This window comes from Solea solea, chromosome 1 (genome assembly GCF_958295425.1).
Source record: "Solea solea chromosome 1, fSolSol10.1, whole genome shotgun sequence".
Lineage (NCBI taxonomy): Eukaryota > Metazoa > Chordata > Actinopteri > Pleuronectiformes > Soleidae > Solea > Solea solea.
This window is the reverse complement of record NC_081134.1, coordinates 37,900,864-37,918,195: the sequence shown is the minus strand read 5'-3', so window position 1 is coordinate 37,918,195 and position 17,332 is coordinate 37,900,864. Positions and strand designations below refer to the sequence as shown.

The 17,332-nt window shown below is 42.3% G+C and overlaps 1 protein-coding gene and 1 long non-coding RNA gene across 17 annotated transcripts in view; both read left to right on the top strand.

The window, feature by feature from the left end:
* Positions 1-2,998, top strand: part of eya1 (EYA transcriptional coactivator and phosphatase 1) — a 63,135-nt gene extending 60,137 nt beyond the window's left edge. For all 16 annotated transcript variants that reach the window (XM_058626464.1, XM_058626481.1, XM_058626569.1 and 13 more), the window contains one exon: positions 628-2,998. In XM_058626464.1, the coding sequence (XP_058482447.1) occupies positions 628-708 (81 nt within the window). In that variant the 3' untranslated portion in view covers positions 709-2,998. The remainder of the gene's footprint in view (positions 1-627) is intronic.
* Positions 2,999-7,248: 4,250 nt separating this feature from the next.
* Positions 7,249-17,332, top strand: part of LOC131467280 (uncharacterized) — a 29,315-nt gene continuing 19,231 nt past the window's right edge. The window contains exon 1 of the long non-coding RNA XR_009241486.1: positions 7,249-7,350. This is a non-coding gene — a long non-coding RNA (uncharacterized LOC131467280). The remainder of the gene's footprint in view (positions 7,351-17,332) is intronic.

The window sequence follows — 17,332 nt, the reverse complement described above, 5'->3', positions numbered from 1 at the left end:
ACACATGTGCAACTAAGTGAGAGGCACAGATGTGATGTTAAGCTGCAGAGCTGCGAGCAGAAAGATGGTCGAACCAGTTTTACGTTGTTTATTCACCGTCAAAGCTGCAGTGTAAATCCTCCTTTTATATTTTAAAAGTGAATTGTATTTTTTAAAGTGAAAATGTCTATCTCAGTTCTTTAAAGTCAAATAAGTTTTGTTTTTTTAAATATGTGTTTTTAATTTGCTGTGCAAGAATTCCATAGCAAATATATAATATATAGTAAGATTTTAATTTTCTTTTTTTATGGATATATCAAAGGTTCATGTTTGCAAACACACTTTGAGACATTACACACAATTGCTGTGTGTTCTGCGTGACATTTGCATAATGTTTGTGTGTCTATTTTAAGTTTAAAACCACAATGAACTGGTTTCTTCAGCATCTCAACTGTGTCAAACAGAGAAAAGTAATAAATCGATAGTTTTCTAATCTGTAGCCTGAAAAATTTATTTTCTTTTAATAAATGAGTGAAAGAAATGGATTATTATTATAATTCCACGCTTAAAAAATATTTAACATTTGTGTTTTTTTTAATGATAATAAAACTTAATATAGTATGATGCTTCTTTTTTCCCCGTCCACAGCACAACATGCCCTTTTGGAGGATCTCCAGCCATTCAGACCTCATGGCCCTCCACCACGCTCTCGACCTGGAGTACTTGTAGCACTGCACCAACAATCGTACACCCTGCTCCACCTCAGCACACCCTGCAACCTTTCACCTTCGCCCTCCAGCCCCATCCCCATGCTTTGCCGCAGACTCCACAGCTCAGAAAAAAAAAGAAGCCCCCCCCCCCCTGCGCTGCCTGGCGTCTGTCTTCCACTTCACAGGAAGGAAAGGAGAAGGTGAATGGAAAAAAGAAAAAAGAAAAAAAGAAGGCTGAGCACACGGTTAATGTGCTGACATACGGTCACACTTCGTCTTAACCCTAAACTTTTTTTTTCTGGAAGCGAAGGAGAGGGAGAGAAAGAGAGTGTGAGAGAGAGAGAGAGAGAGAGAGAGAGAGAGAGAGAGGTGAATTTACGGCGCTGCAGCTGCTTGCCCTGGTTACTGTGAATTGGCTGCTTTCTGAAGCTGTCAAAGTGTTTTACGGCCTCCTGTTTGTGCCGGGACTCTGTCAGGGTTCACACCTGTGAGGAGAGCAGAGCTACTGATGGCCTCGCTGCCTCGCCTCGCCTCACCTCGCCACAGAACTCAGCTACAGTAAAAACCACAGGCCCTTGACTACTGGTGGTGACATTTCTCCGCACCCCCCCCCCCTTCTTTTTAAAACCTCTGCTCGTCACCTCCCGTCTCTTTCCCGTTCCCTTATCTGTCACCTACTTTTTATCCTCCGCTCTGTCATGGGACAGACAGACAAAGCGACTGCTCCTCTGTTAACTGTCGTCCCGGGGCGTCCCGGGGCGTCCCGGGCTTCTTATTTATGAACGGAGACTTTGTGAGCGGCGCCGTGCCGCTGAGAAGGCACCTCGACGATGAAAAGACTTGTGCCTTTTTACAAAGTACTATTCATTTCCGCCGCAGCGAGAGGAAGACATTTATGGAAGAAACAAGAGAGGGGGTTTTCTAATAATTTAAGAAAATGACAAAAAACTTTATTTACAATGCTGAGACAATCGTGTACAGAGGAAATCTTTTCTTTTTTTTGTGTGTGTGTAAGTTTGTAATCACTGGACTATTCCTTCCTATATTCATTTAGGTACATGCTCTTGAAAGGCGGCAATGCTTCTTCATGGAAGTGAAATAAAAGATTAAAAAAAAAAGGCGTCCCATCGCACATGAGCTTGTGCGGCGACGCCCGGAAGTGTTGATGTGTTAACGTTTTGTTCAGTAAACAAATGTGTAGATAATGGGATTTTGTGATAAAAGAGTTTTTGTTTTGTTTTGTCAAGACCAAAAGCATGGATGTCAAGTGTCAATGACTCTTCATCTGACTCTGTGATGTGTCTCATCCTTACTGGAAACTATCAGTCACAGCTTGAAATAGCAGAACAGGTCGACCTCCTCAACTCCAAGTCCTTTTTAGACAAAATTTCACAGGGAAAGAAATATTTATGTTTTCTTGTAGTTATTCAGAAAGGTAGCTCACAACTTGTGTCCTCGCGGCATTTCACCAGCTTGCAGCCCTGACCCCCATGTATTTGAACGCAAACTTAACTTTTTTTGAAAACGGCACGTGGCAGTTTTGCTGCCGCCCGCCGGAGCCGTTTACGACGGGAAAATTTGAATAAATCTCATATTTAAATAAGCAGGCTTGAATAGGTTTTATTATCTTTTATACAAGCGTTATGAAAACTCTTGTACAGCAAGCGTAATTTTGTATGATGTAGTGTTTTTATTTCGACGTTGAAAATACATTCTGTGTCCCTGTGTGTGTTTTTTTTTTTGAAGTCGCTGAACTACATGAAGTGCTTTCCATAGCGCTTTTACATCTGTGGATGGGGAAACCATAATTAACGTTTAGAGAAAAGCCACTAACTTCGAGGGGTTTGTGAACATACAGGACATGTGCTATCGACTGTGAATTTCTTAAGCAGAAACCGACTCGTGTTTCTAATTTTTTTCCTCCTTTGCACATGGTCACTGCTGGCCTTTACATTTCAATTTGGATCCCTCTCTGTTTCTCTCTTCTCCCTTACACCCCCACCTCCCCCATCTACTCAAAACAACTTCTCCCCCCTGTGCTGCAGGGTATCTACATATTGCTGCTAGATCAAGGTAATGGTAGGTAAATAGAGGAAATGTTTTATAGATTCATACAGTACGCTTTTTTTTTTTTTTTTTTTTAATTATGTTGCAATCATAAATGCAAACTGGAAATACTTTACACTACATGGGCCTCATTGTGAAACGCAAAAGATTGTTGTGTCTGCAAAATATGTGTACAGATGTTTTTTTTGACATTATTATTTGATTGTGTTTAAATTAATAAAACTGATTTGTGAACTGTTGAACGCTTTCTGAGCTTTTTTTTTTTTTTCCCCCATTTGAACCTAAAGCTGACAACTTCTTTAACGCTTTCGTTGTATATTTTCATATCTTTCCATTGTGTATTATTCTTATTTCTGGAATAGCATGACTATGTGCCACTAATGTCCAGAGACTGACACTGATGTCACAGGCCTCAGCCATTAATCCTAGTAGGAAGCAAATAGAAACTGGAGCTGCTGCAAGTCTAGACCAAACATTCGACACCCACATGCTAATCACGTCTTTAAATCCACACAATAGCTGCTATAAAATACTTTTTTACATCAAGGCAACATCTAAATTGCAAGCATACTTACATAACGCTCTGACTTATGTTAGGAATAGCGCATGTGACTTTAAGAAGCAAGCAAGGGCTCTTTACATTTTTTGTGGTTTCTGATATTTTAGATATTTTTTTTACCCTGCGAGAAAAACGGGCGCATTTTTTTTTTCCGTGATAGCCTCAACAATGTCTAACGTGCGTCATACATTCTTGAGGCTCCTGAAGCCAAGCCAGTGTCCAGCCAAACACGGGGGAACAGCTCCAGGCTTGTAGCGTATGTCTGCAGGAGCCTCCATGCACAATTTACATATATATCTAACCACTCCAAGTCATAGAGAGTTGGGTTCGTTTAAATAACACATGAAAAATATTTATGAGGCCAATTTTATGAGGTGGTCACAGCTAAGAGAGTCCAGTGTGTAACAAAAGCCTGGACAGGGAAGAAAGCGTTGGGCCTCCAAAACCGCGTTGGAGAATTAAGCATCCGTGGAATTTTATTTAGAGCCGTTTAATATCAATTGTGTTTTGTGGAGTGGGAGTGATGTCCAAGAGTGTGTGTGCGTCTGCCAGCCTAGACGAGGAAAGTCGGACTGCTACCGCTGGAATGTACCAGCAACAGTGACCCCAAATGTGCTTTTCCCACTTCCGAACAGCTGAAAGACTAAGTAGCGTCTGAGGTCCTTGCTGGCTCTCGGTCCAGGAGAGGAGTGCATCTCGCTCTGTAGCACAGAATAAAGCTCTGTTCTCTTTGATAAGTTTTCCCGATGCTCAGAGACCTGGCAGTGTAAATCAGACACAGCCAGACCAGACATTTTGTGAAAGAAAAAGTGGGTGTTGTGGCATGTTGGCCAGCCACACTGGCTGCTCCGACAGAACAGATGGGAATAAAAATAAGAGCTAGATTGTGTCTGTTTGGCTTGTGTCATGTACCTGACTCACAATCCAGAAGTTTGAGTTCTTGCGAGTTCTGTCCATCTCCTATGTTGCGGTTCCAGTGGCTGCTTCGTGAACATGTCATGAGCTTACGTTAATAGATACACAGTAGGTGCTTCAGTGCTTTAATCAGCCTCAGCAGTTACCGTGTTATTCTCTGGCGGCTTGATCGTCACTGAACTCACATCAACCTCCTCCGTGGAAATAAAGAGGCCATTACCTTGCAGGTCCTCTGTTGGGCATTCCTCTCCGGGACGTCCCGGCAAAGCGCCCGCCGTCCATAAAACTGTACTGCAATAATAAACAACGCCATTGGTGATTTACGACTGTGCCCAGACAGTGATTTCATGCAGATTTCCATAGAAGGGGCCTCTGACGGTGCATCACAATTGAACTAATATTGTATTACATGCATATCAAACTCCCCCCAAAAAACCTGATCTGCCACATCTCTTTTACGAGCAGGAAGCCTATTAATAGGCCTGTGTTCTCCACTTGGTGGCTAATGTGTCTCAAGTTAGGGGAATTTGTCTCCGTAGCGAGCAGATGTCCACAGATTGAAACAATAAGAAAGAGAGGGAGGGGAGAATTAAAGTCAAAGCCGTCGTCTTTAACTGAGCAGCAAGAGAAGAGTTTCTGCTCAATCTAAGAACCAGAGCGATACGCAGTTAGATTGGTTCAGTCTGTATTTCTTTTCTCTTGGTTTGGCTCACGCATGTTTGTCTCGAGGCACGACAGACAAACCAACTGTCGCTGATTGCAGTTCTTCCTCCAGCGGTTTTAAAAAATGAAGCAAAAGGCCTCTCTCTCTCTCTCTGCTCTCCAGTGCTTAGTTACCCCTGGCAGGCAGCGAGAGTGACAGACCTGTTGTCATGCTGTGGCGGGCAATGGTGCTAAACTAGGCCCTTTGTTTACTGTTTGTTTATTTCTCAGTTACTGGGATTTCACAGGGAGAGTGGGACAAGGACAGCTGGTAATCAGGGCGCTGTAGATGCCAGGGATCCCAGCCAGCAGTGTCAAATCAAAGGGGCTGGGGTGTCCACAACTATGCCTGTCCCACACAGATGAGGCATTCCCTAGTGAGTCTACGCTGTGACAATGCTATTAATGCATTTTGGTGGAGAATTTGAGATTTACACACTGTCTTGTGCCATGTCGAGGTCAGAGAGGGTCAGTTACATACGTTTCCAGGTATCCACAAGATAAGAAAAGGGTTGATTGTGTTCGGTCTTTAGGAACCAGAACAGTAAATTAAGTGTAATTTTACCAGATGTAGTTGTTTTGACAAAATCCATGCTGTTTCAATAAAGCCTAAGATTCATTGTAGGAGTCCCTCATCATGTATCTATCCCACACTGGCTCAGCAGTAGTTGCTGCAACGCATTTGTGATTAAATCATAAAGCAGAAACATGTTGAAATCTAACTCTAGTCTGCTGGGTTGGGTTTTTATTTTCCTGTTTGCAGAGGGGTTTTTTTTTTGTTTGTTTAATCATGGAAGTTGAAGCATTTATTTTATTGACTGCAGCGGATTCGGCAACGAAGGCACACTTTCGATGTAACCTCTCACCACGACTGCAGGGTTGTTGTATTTGAGCTGAGTGGCGTTTTCAGGGCCGAGCTGGAACGGCACTCACTGTTTGCCCAACCACATCGTAGCTCCACCTGCATCTGTGGTCAAACACACACACACACACACACACACTCCTCGTATTCTCATATTTACTGGGCCCACTGCACCACTTCATTTGAAGGTGAGTGGCAGAGTGAGCTAAGGCCACCCTACAACAGTGAGCAAGAGTGCACATGCATAACTTCTTAGCTAACTCGGGGGCCATAAGCTACTGAGTCCCTGAGGTTAGTTTTTTGGCTGCTGCCGCCCTTTCAGACCTCCCTGTATGTTCTGTGTGTGTGTTTACGTGGATGTGTGTGTCCTTAAATGTGTAACTGCATGTGTGTGCGTGTGTGTAAGGACCTGGCTCTCGGGTGTTAATTGGACCAGTTAGGTGTCGAACTTGGGCCAAGCTCCCTGTCGTTTGGCAGGAGAAGGAGCCTCTTGGCCAGTTTAATAAACTCAAAGTCATCCGGTTAATAAAACAGCCTCGCGTCCCACCATGGCTTGTTTTTGCTCGATAAGTCATGGGTAATGTTTTCTTTTGCCTCTAACTTTTTTCTGTGAGTAGAAATGAAATAAAGGTGAACCCTGTTTCGAAAGGTAGTAGTATTTCAGGACATAAAAACGGCAACATGAATGGGGATAGGGTACTTGGAGAGAAAATTCATTTAATTATTTTTATTTTATGGCTGCAGCTATGACCACATATATTGGAGTATTACATTTTTTTCCACGGATATCTAAGTTGACTCAAGGAGCACGATATAATTTGAGAATTAGGATTTTACATAATAATTTAGTGGATTCATTTACGAAGCAGTGCACACATGGCAAAAATGACATATAACTCAAATGAATACAATATATCTCTACAACTACTTTATGAATAAGCTCTATGAAGGTAACACTTGTGAGATGTTTGCAAAGGTGTACACATCACTATTGATGTGACTTACCTGGAATGAATAATGATGGACCATAAAAATACCTGCCAATAACTTAAGGTCCAATTTTTAATGCTAATATCCCATTTATCATCATGCATATGAAACCAAACATCTCTAGCAATCCGTAGCACTGCATTTGAACATTATCTGGAATAAATGTTGTATGTAAAGCCTGCGTTTTAATCTATGTTTTTAATGTAGAACTGTTAAAGCTCCTAATTGCACAATCCTTTGCTATCTTGTTAACCCATTGGCCAATTTATATAATATAATATATATAATATATTAATAATGATGGACACTTCTTCTAAACTATTAGGGACAATAGAAATGACAGAAAGCAACATTAACCCCGCCCCTCAATTGTTTTGGTCAATTCCCCACGTGTGGAACTATAGAAGTGGTTCGCGCCAGTAGGGGACTCAATTCACAGCTGCACCTGTTGACAAAACATGCGGAAAGAGGCCGGAATTATCCCAAAGTAACACATAGACATTGGATTAGCTGTTATCACTGGAATTATACACCAAAAAGTGAGTTATGATGATAAACCATCAAAGGTAAGACGTGATTTATTTATATTGCTGCTTGAAGTGCATGCTGTTGTTGCTGCTTGTCTTTGGCTTTTGCTCTGTGAGGGTTAATCCTTGAAAGAAAGACATTTAGTTTCTGTTGTTAGCATGAACCAAAATGGTTGTGCTCCCCTGACAATGACATCATACCTTACAGTAATGAAGGTAGAAATTGCATCTGGGTCAGTTTTATCAAGCTCACGATTACACCTTTCAGTAATTTATGTCGTTTTCATTTCAATAATTCACTCTTTGTGGCATCTGTGTCACTGGAGTGCTCCATGCATATTTGTGACTTTGCAATAACAATATTTGCTGGAGTCTTTGGCCGAATCAGAAAGCTTTGTGGGTTGTTGTTTTTTTGTTTGTTGCTTTTTTGGAACGGTACAACTTAGCACCTCCAAAAAGTGGCCAGTTAGCAGCAGTGTGTCCCACATTTAATGTATTAAAGGGTCAACAGACAATGTTTGTATCCCTGGCAGGAACTGTTGAGAACACTGAGCTGGTGTTGTGTCATAATTGGCACTCCTGCGTGAAAAAACATGATAGCAACTGAACGCAATGCTCTGCGGTGTTTTGGATACGAAATAATGCACTTTCTTTGTGCCATAAACAATGTCGTCTCTTTCCCTGTCCCTGTGGCAAAGAGGAAGAAAAAACGTTAAGGACCGGCTTGAAGTAGATCAATAAACATGTTGGGTGTCATTTTTCTAACCTCATTACACTATTCAATCAGTTTTAACATCGTAAAGATGTGTAAGCCAAAAAAAGTTGTCTATTCAGATATCAATATCATGTACTTTGATAAAAAAGAAAAAACATGACATCTTTGACCTTAAAGCTTCCATAGTGTAGTAGTAATTCATTACTCCTTCAGGGAGTAGTAAATGAGAAGACGTTAGCTCAACACTGATCTCATTTTTACACCCTCACACTGGAGATATCTGCTGCCATCTATGAGAGTGAATGAAATGTTGATGCTGATATACATAGTGAGGCCTGGGGGTGATCCACAGTAACCCTGATATGTCACTGTTCAAATTATTTAAAGCTATAAACGGCACCATAGAAATTGTATTTATCTCCATGGGGTGACTGATATCTGACAAAAAAATGTCTTTTCATGAAGTGTAACAATCAAGAGGGGCCCTTATCTTGTAAAAGAGTCACATGAGAGTCGTTAAATGCTGCACTTTCCCAGTAGGAATGGTTGGCTGAAATGGTTTCTTTGCTTTGCCGTGTTGTGGGCAGGGTCACAGAGGGGATGGTGGGGCAGTGTGGGGCAAGGAGCCACTGCTACACGAGAAATATATTCTATATCCTGGGTGACTCTGCTCTTCTGGGGGATTACAAAGGGTTTAACTGACGGATGAGGGCGAGCAAAGTGGTAAGTGACATTTCTTGTCTGGGAATATGGTAGTCAGCAGCGTGGAGCCACGCCAAGTCTCCTGGCCTGGCCTGAAAATGCTAAAAAGGCTTGGGAGAGTGTAAACAAACGCAGCACTGGCGAGCAGTGAGGGAACGGAGGGGGGGGTCGTCCACGGGGGACAGATCTGTTAACCATCAGTAGCTGCGTTTCATCCCACCGCCCCTCTCCAAAACATTCAAGGGAAGCTTTGTGTACCTGTTCTGCAGACAGGAGCTGGGAATTTGGGGAACAGGAAACCAAGCTCCCCCTTTTAACCCACACCTCACCCACTTCCCTTCCCCTGTGCCCCCAGCTGCCCCCAACACACACACCCTACATTCACCCGCTGCCATGCCCTCCATTCTATGCCACCCCTGTCCACCCTCAAACCTTTAATCAGGTAGTCATAGTTGGCGTGTTTTACAAAAAAAATATTTGTAACACAGACATACCATGGATCTGCTACCGTTGATTGGTCTGTCCCACTTCTTTTCCCAGTGTTAGAGGTTGAACCAAATATAATGCTTTGAGTTTCCACACGGCCAGCAGCAGTCGACACTCAGCTGTGGTATGAAGTCTTGCTACGTGCATATTTTTAAGTCCTCCATCCCATAGGCCGAATAAAACAGACGGGGCTATTTAAAACTCAATCCATAATTCATGATTCTTCCTCAGCCCACAAAATCACAGCATTGACAGGGTTCACTATGTTAATTGTTTGAGTTAGTTCATGAGCTGCTCAGGACTGTTTGGCCATATAGCAAATTCACTTCAGCACTGATCGCAGTCGAGGGATATTATTCCTGACAAAAAGCTGCTAGGCCTATTACTCTTACACTGTGAGGGTCAGAATGAGAAAGAGACCAGGACAGTGATGTATGAATGACAGTTTGTCCTGTAAAAATGAGCACATAGTTCTTCTGTATAAGCAGTATGTTAAAAACAAATTGGATTATTCATTATTAGAATTAGAAAAGTTTGTATGAATAAACTAAACTGATTTGCGGTTCAATGAGCAGATGACGCACAGGCGAAGAAATATTGTTTTATTTCCCTCTGTGTAATATCAAAGATCTATTGTTTAAAATAATAAACAAAATATCTATGAATTCAGACCAGTAAATCTGCCTCTATTGTCACGGAGAACTGAATATGTGGCCCAGCAACAGGAGTCGCTTGGCCTAGATCACAGAGAACACCAAATGTTACTAATCTTCCGCACAACGTCGATTGTCAGAGAGCTTGCAAATTAGCACTGAGCTCAGTCGACACTCCGCTGACACGTTCTCACCACAACTGCATTGTTTTAGGCTTCAAATCCCTTTATGAGACTTTGTGATGTTCCCATTACTCAAAGCCTGCAGAGTTTGGACGGGTATCCTTTCCATTACAATGAAGAGGAATACTTATCCCTGGCACTGAGATGACACGGATCATAAAGGCTTTCATTGTGAATGCAGACTTGTCTCCCACTATGCTAAATTAAAAAATAAATGTAACCTAATATGGGATGGTAGCGGCGATAAGATCTGGAGTCGGCCCTTGTCCCTGCAGGCCCTTCTCCTCCTCGCTGCAGCACAAGGGGAAGACAGTGCAGTCACTGACAAGAGGAAGCAGTGAACACCCCGCAGATCAACAGATCTTTTTTTTTTCTCTTGGCAAATAAATCCATTCCAGAACCTTAAATTACATTTTCACCTCTTGAAAAATGTCTGCTCTTGAAGCCTGAGGCAGTGTTTGTCTGAGACGGGGGGGATGAGGAGGGATGTGGGGGAAGAGGAAGTGCAAGGTGTTAACTGATGGCGGTCCTGGGCAGTGAACTGTTTATGCAAGTGTGTGTGTGTGTGTGTGTGAATGTGTGCGTACCAGTGTTTTCAGCTCTGCAAACATGGATATTAGTATTTTGTATATGATCAAAGAGCTCGCAAGGGAATGTCTGTACATGTTTCATGTAACGTATCAGTGTTTGTGTGTGTGTGTGTGTGTGTGTATAAGTGTACAATTGTGTGTCTCTGTGTGTGTGTCTGTGTGTAGAGGCCGAGAGAGAGAGAGTCACTCTGCAGCACCATGACAACAGCAGGGCTGTCTGATCCTCTCTCTCTAATTGTCTGTGACCTCGTAACTGGAGACGCACTCTCAAGGCAGGAGGAGGGCCTTTCACACGGCAATCACTTTTGGATTTGTCCTCTATGCAACTCCTGAATACCTCTGCCAAAAAGGTGTGCGTGTGTGTGTGTACTTAAATGCAGGTGTTGTGACCACTTCTTTAAATCCAAAGCCCCACTGACTGGCGGGTACAGAATATATCATCATAGGAAAAGACCATATCCTATAATCACTATCTATATGACTTAAGTTAATAATTACATAACAAAGTGTTTTGCCCCAAGATTTATGAAAAATATGGAATAGTAAAGGCGGAAAAACTGCTATTGGTTATGTTTTAAAAATAGTTGGTCCCTTTTCTCCGTGTGTTTTGACTCAAGTCTCTTTTTTTGGGTGAAGACTCCAGACGTGGAAACATGATAAAATATGGAAAAGGATCTGTTATACCAGCGAGTGCTATGCAGTGAGACAAAAACCAGAGATGTAGTATAAGCGGGTGATGTATTTAGTTAGACATTTAAAAGGCCTTTATGTCATTTATCAGTTATTTTCGACAGCGTCTAACTCAAAATATAGGAAAAAGTTCTGCTTTCCGTGCGCAAAGATCCCACTGAAAACCTCGTCCTCTTCATCTGTGGATATAAACACATGTAGCAAATTCTTTGCAGCACAAACACACACACACACACATGGCTGCCTTTTCACCACTCCAGTTTTTAATTGATTCCTACAATCCACTCTCTCCTCTCTCTTTTCACTGTCTGCCTGTCTTTCCCTCCGTCTGTCTGCAGAGGCCGGGACTGTTCTGATGTCTCTGTTGTGCTCCACCATAAAGGGGCCTCAGTAATGGCCCCTGTCACACAAAGGTATTAAGGCCTAAAGCCTCTCTCTCTCTCCGACGCCACTGGCAGCTGGGCTGAGGGAATAATTTGATTTGGTATTTTATGCTGGAAAAGAGCCTTTCTTCCCGAGCCACATTTGCTCTTGGCTTCTCCTCCGCTCCGCAGCCCCCTGAAAGACTTTACATGACATTAACACATTTCAGAGAGCATTACGGCTTGAAAAGAGATTTGTCTAGACAAAGACATGGTTTATTTGTAGTTAAAGCTTCATTTCCTGTCCGTTCCTTCTCCCTGCACTCTCTCCCTGCACCTTTGCTCTCCCCGCCACGCCGCGGCCCCTCCTCCCAGCCGGGGCGCACAATGGTTGGCGTCCTGACAGGTAAGAGGATTTCAATTAGTTTACCTCGGGAAAGGGCCCTGAGAAACGTGATTAATGAAAGCAATTAGTCTCTGTCATGTCTTCAGCACACTCCTGCTAAATCACCACGCTGCTCCTCGCTGACGCTAAGAGCAAATTACATCACCCAGATCCTCTCTCTCTCTTTTTTCTCTCTCGCTCGGCTTCTTTATGAGCTCCCCATGTCTCGGTGAAGACAGCAGCGGGAAGGGGGAAAAAAAAAGAAGAAGAGAGGAATGAAACCCAGCTGATATCCATGTGCACGTTTTTTCCTCTTACCCTTTATGAGTGTATCCCATAAACATCCCCAGTTTATAAAGAGCCGTAATAAAAAAGAATAATACTCGTCGTTTTTTAACAGTACGATTTCATGACTCCCCTGCTTAAAAATGACTGGTAATATTACAGTGAGAAAATGCCATTTATTACTAATAATAAGTGTCCGCATACAACACTGAGCAACTAATTATGTGTAGTCAGTGAATGGTGTGTGCACATCGGTGAACCCGCAGTAAATGAATCGGCGCTTTTGGGTTTTGCTTCCCCGATAATGGCACGATACATAAATTTACACACCACAAATGTACTTTCCCCCATGGTAACACCGCGCAACACACACACACACAACTTATAACCTACCGTGGGATTTATGAGGGGATATTTCAAACTTGGGGGTGGTGCTTTAAAGTGTGCATGCATTATGGGCCTCTGTCACGGAACCATAGAATCTCTCACTCAGGAAAAAAATAAAAAAAAGGAAAGGGATGAAATCAAATAAAAGGGAATTTACTGAGCCATAGATAATGTTTTTCTAGCTGCAGGCTCGATGGACCTCAGCCAAAAGTAATCACTGCCCAGTAGGAGGGAAGCAGCCTCACCTGCTCCAAAACCCTTGCATGCGAGCTTCCTCTTCTCACACTTTTTTGCTCCGGTTTCCATATTTACGCCACCATCCTGCTGCAGCTGCCCACCCAGCATCTCTCTCTCTCTCTTCCACTTTCTCTCTCTATACTCGTGTCCTTTCTGCTGAGGATATAAATCTGTGAAAATGGCTCACACATTTATTTTATTTCACTCTTTTCATCTCGATCCCATTTATTTTAGGGAACATTAAACAAAGTAGGGTCAATTTGGGTTATTAGCAACGTCAGATCCAGATTTCTTAACAAAGCTGAGAAAGTTTTTACTGCTTTTGAGTTGCTATCTGCAGGCTGCTGTGACACAAAACAGTGTTTCACACCACACGTGATGAAATCCCTCACTTCTTCACTGGTGGCTTAGTGGTAGAGTGGGCTGTCTTTAGATCAAAAGTAAATGTTCTAGTATATAGTGTATGTTGCGTGTTGAAATGTCGAACTTCCTGAAACATAGTTTACACACAATCTGTCTAGTGGTGTGTATTTGCTATGATAGTGTATGCCAACTCAAGTTTATGTCTCTGACGTGTCTTTATATCTTTTGTTTCAATAGTTTTAAATACGTTTCGCTCCCATATGCAGAGTCTGTCAGCATTGCACTCTATGCGTCATTTGTGTGACGCACAAAATGTGATCCATTTGTTTTTCCTGGCTTTAATTGTTCGATCTGAATTAGACGGGAAGCAGTGCAGACCGGCCACTCTCGACAATTAGCGCGTTTACTGTACTCGTCTTTCATACATTTTTTGTTAAAACTCAAAAAGTTAAACCCTATGTTGGCTTCTCTGTGGCCTTTTGGGAAGGTGTGCTCGGGATGATAGGGCTTACATATTTTGATGTTATCCTATTTCTTAATTTCCTGCACTGGCTGGGAACAAGGGAGCAGCGCAGGCTGCAGCGAGACCAAAATGCTCTCCTTTCCTTTTACTGCTCTACTCTGCCATTCCTTCTCCTCATGACCCACTCTGTCTGTCAGATAGAGGATAACCACTTTGACGGGTTCATTCCTATTGGAAACGGGATGAACGGACGTCCTTGGCATCCACTCGGGCCTTGTCTTGTCTTCCGTTCAGTGCGCGGGTCCGTCTTGCGACACAGTTCTTCACATTCCTGAGCACGGCTACAGTATAGTGTGCGTAGGTGTGTGTCCGTATTGCATGTTTGCAGCGGTTCACTCATGTGCCAGGACCTGCTTCTTCCTGTCACGCTTCAAATGGAGGCTTCCTTGTCAAGCTGTCATGCTTCAGTAGAGTAATAACTGAGGTCCCTCTCTCTCTCTCTCTCTGTGCCTCCCCCATCACTCAGAAAATCACTCACACACATGCACACGTTCATCTTTTTCTCTCATTGTCTGTCAGTCTTCCTCTTTTTCACCTCTCCATCCCATTTTTTTTTTCCTGTCACTGAGCCAAAGTCTAATTGTTCAAAGCTCTGTCAGTCTGCAACACTTTGATATTTTTCCCAGGCTTCAAAAGAGCACGACAACAATAGGTATATGACTGCAGGGCACATCGAGGTAGCCAAGACTATATTAACTGTCCTGTCTTTTTGTCTTAATGTGCGTTGGCATAGCTCTTGGGCTTTTACATTGCTGGGGAGGGTGTTTTCGGAAGGAAGCAGAATTGTTAGTGGTTTCTCGGGTGGCTCGTTTGACGCCTCGGGATGTTTTTTGGTTCGCGACTGACTTCTTCGATACGAGTGCAGGTGAATATCATGTCGCGTACAGTGTCGAGTGCTTAAAATAGTGGCGTCTTTGCTCTCTGCTAATAGCGAGGCTGAGGTTTCTGTAATTGACACTGGCTTAATGCATGTAATTTTTACACATTGTTAACCGCAAGACCAAACCTGTATTTAAGTTCTAACTCTGGGATGATTACGCCTGTAAAAGGACAGATGGGATCAGATAATTTGTTGCAGGTTTTTGGCAACGATTGGGTAGAAACGTCGGGGCCTTGTCACTTCAAACAAATCTACAGTCAATTTTAAAATGAGACTCTAAGCTCAGCCACATTATTCCTCCTAAAATTAAAATCTTGACATCGAAGCAACAACACATAGTGGCTTATGTTGGCTAAAGTGAACAATTTAAAAGCAATATAGCTTGGTTTTGTTCAGCGAAATGCTCTGCTGCTATTTTGGGAAATACTTTAAGAGCATTTTAACTTTGTTTTTATACCATTTAAGTTCAAGTTTTGCTGAATTTGGGTGACTTCACAAACAAAAAAGTTATTATTTAGGTAAGGCAAGGTGTGTTTTCTATTGACTCTAATTAAGTTTTAAATAACAATTTGACTTAAGTTGTAGTCAGGCCTGGGTTAACTGCTGCCCAGCAATATTTCATTTCATTTCTATGTCTTGGGTAACTCTTTAAAGCTGTTAAAAAATCAAAATACCAAACACTCAAAACATTCTTCTAGAGCAGCTGATCTTTTTAAAAGAAGAAAAAAGACAGAAGGAGATTAAAAGCGGATGGGGAAAACATCTTGAATTTGAATTTAAACATTTTCAGATTGACACTTGTACCTATTGAGAATCAGGTGTGTCCCACTTAAGACATCCCTGTTGTTACTCAATTACTCGTAATGCAAGTCTGTCAAGGGAACCTGTACTTGTCAACAATAACCATTAGATTGTGTTACGCGTTCTTGTCTTTTACTCCACATAACATTAGTTCACTTTTCACACAACAGTGATCCAATTTCTGTGTTTCTCCCTAACAAGTATTGTTTAGTGTGGAGGTTGCCAGCAGCAGGTTAGCACCTCCTCAGCTCTGCTAACATGATAGGCATTCACCTCCATGGGGGATATGCTCTGCACGATCTATTTATGGATTCTGAGTAAAATGACACTTCATCCTCAAACCCCTCTGTTTGACAAGGGGAGAAAAAAAAACACAGAGACCACTATCATATGTTACATGCAGGACTGATTAGGACAAGGGATGGACAAGCAATATTGGTGACACTTTGTGGTATAGGTATTGTAGGTGGGTCTTGTACTGTGTTGTTGTACATAATCCTTTGACGAACACAACATTTTTTAAGGTTTTCTGATATTTTATGGACCAAACGATTCATTGATTAATCGAGAAAATAATCATCTGATTAATCGATTATATAATGAATCCTCAGTTGCAGCTCTACATGTCGGTTTGTGTTCAGATCAGACAAATTAGATTTAAAATGTTAATCATGTTTTTAACATTTCAATTTTAAATGATTACTGTGTGCTTATTTGTGCTGATCTGTGAGAAACAAATACGTTTTTCTTCAGTCTGTAGAATATGATGTGTAAAGGTCGGGACAATATTTAATCTAAAATGGTAACTTGACACACATTTTGGCCTTAAGAAATATCTTCTATTGCGATTTTGATAATATTTTGATTCATTGTTCAGCCCTACTCTCCACCCATTCATATAAATAGGTCTGTATTTCTTTTTTTTTTACCCGAAATTTAGATTTGGATTTGGGGCGAAATTTCAAAATGTTCAGCCTAGAAGACCATCAGACCATCTGAAATAGTTACCACATGTGGTGGCAGAGGGAAATGTGAGCACAGCTTGGCCTAGATCCACTTTAAATGCACTTTTAGAAAAATATGACAGTGATCTGATGTTGTTTTGCTGTGAAAATGGTGGACACAAACCAAAGAATGTGTATTTCCCTGTATTACCTTGCATGAATGTTGTCACATTTGTGTTTGTGTGCACATGGGGGGGAATATTGCAATATCTTTGAAGTTAAAGCGAGTCGCGTAATATTCTTTCTAACTTGAGCACTATTATTTAATACCTAAAGTGACTGCACACACCTTTCGCAGGGAGAACAATGTGTGAAAACGGTTGTGGGCTCCGGTCCTGACAGGAGCCTTTGTTTTGACTGAGTTACTTTTCAGCTCCGTGGGATTTCCTCCAACGTCCCATTGCTCCCTTTGAACGAGGAGTGGGCAGAGAGAGAACAGCCTAACAAGCTCCCTCCTCGGCTGAAAGCAGGCTTTCACTCAGTCTTGCAGAAAATGGCACTTTCCGCTGGGACCGGCCAGGTTTGGCGTGGGCTTCAGACGCGGCTCGCGGTGAGTGTGCTGCCAGTTGCAGCCGCTCAGTCCCCAGCTCCTCTTCTCCACCCCGCAGCTAGGAGCAGTGGGAGTTATGGGCTGTGATTGCTGGCTAGGACAGGGCTGAGGTGAATTCAGCCTCGCTGCTTTCGACTTACTCACCAGGAACTCTTGTTTTTACAAGCCTCCAAATGTGACAGGAAATGGGCAGCAAATGAGCTATGATGTCCGTCATCAAAACAAT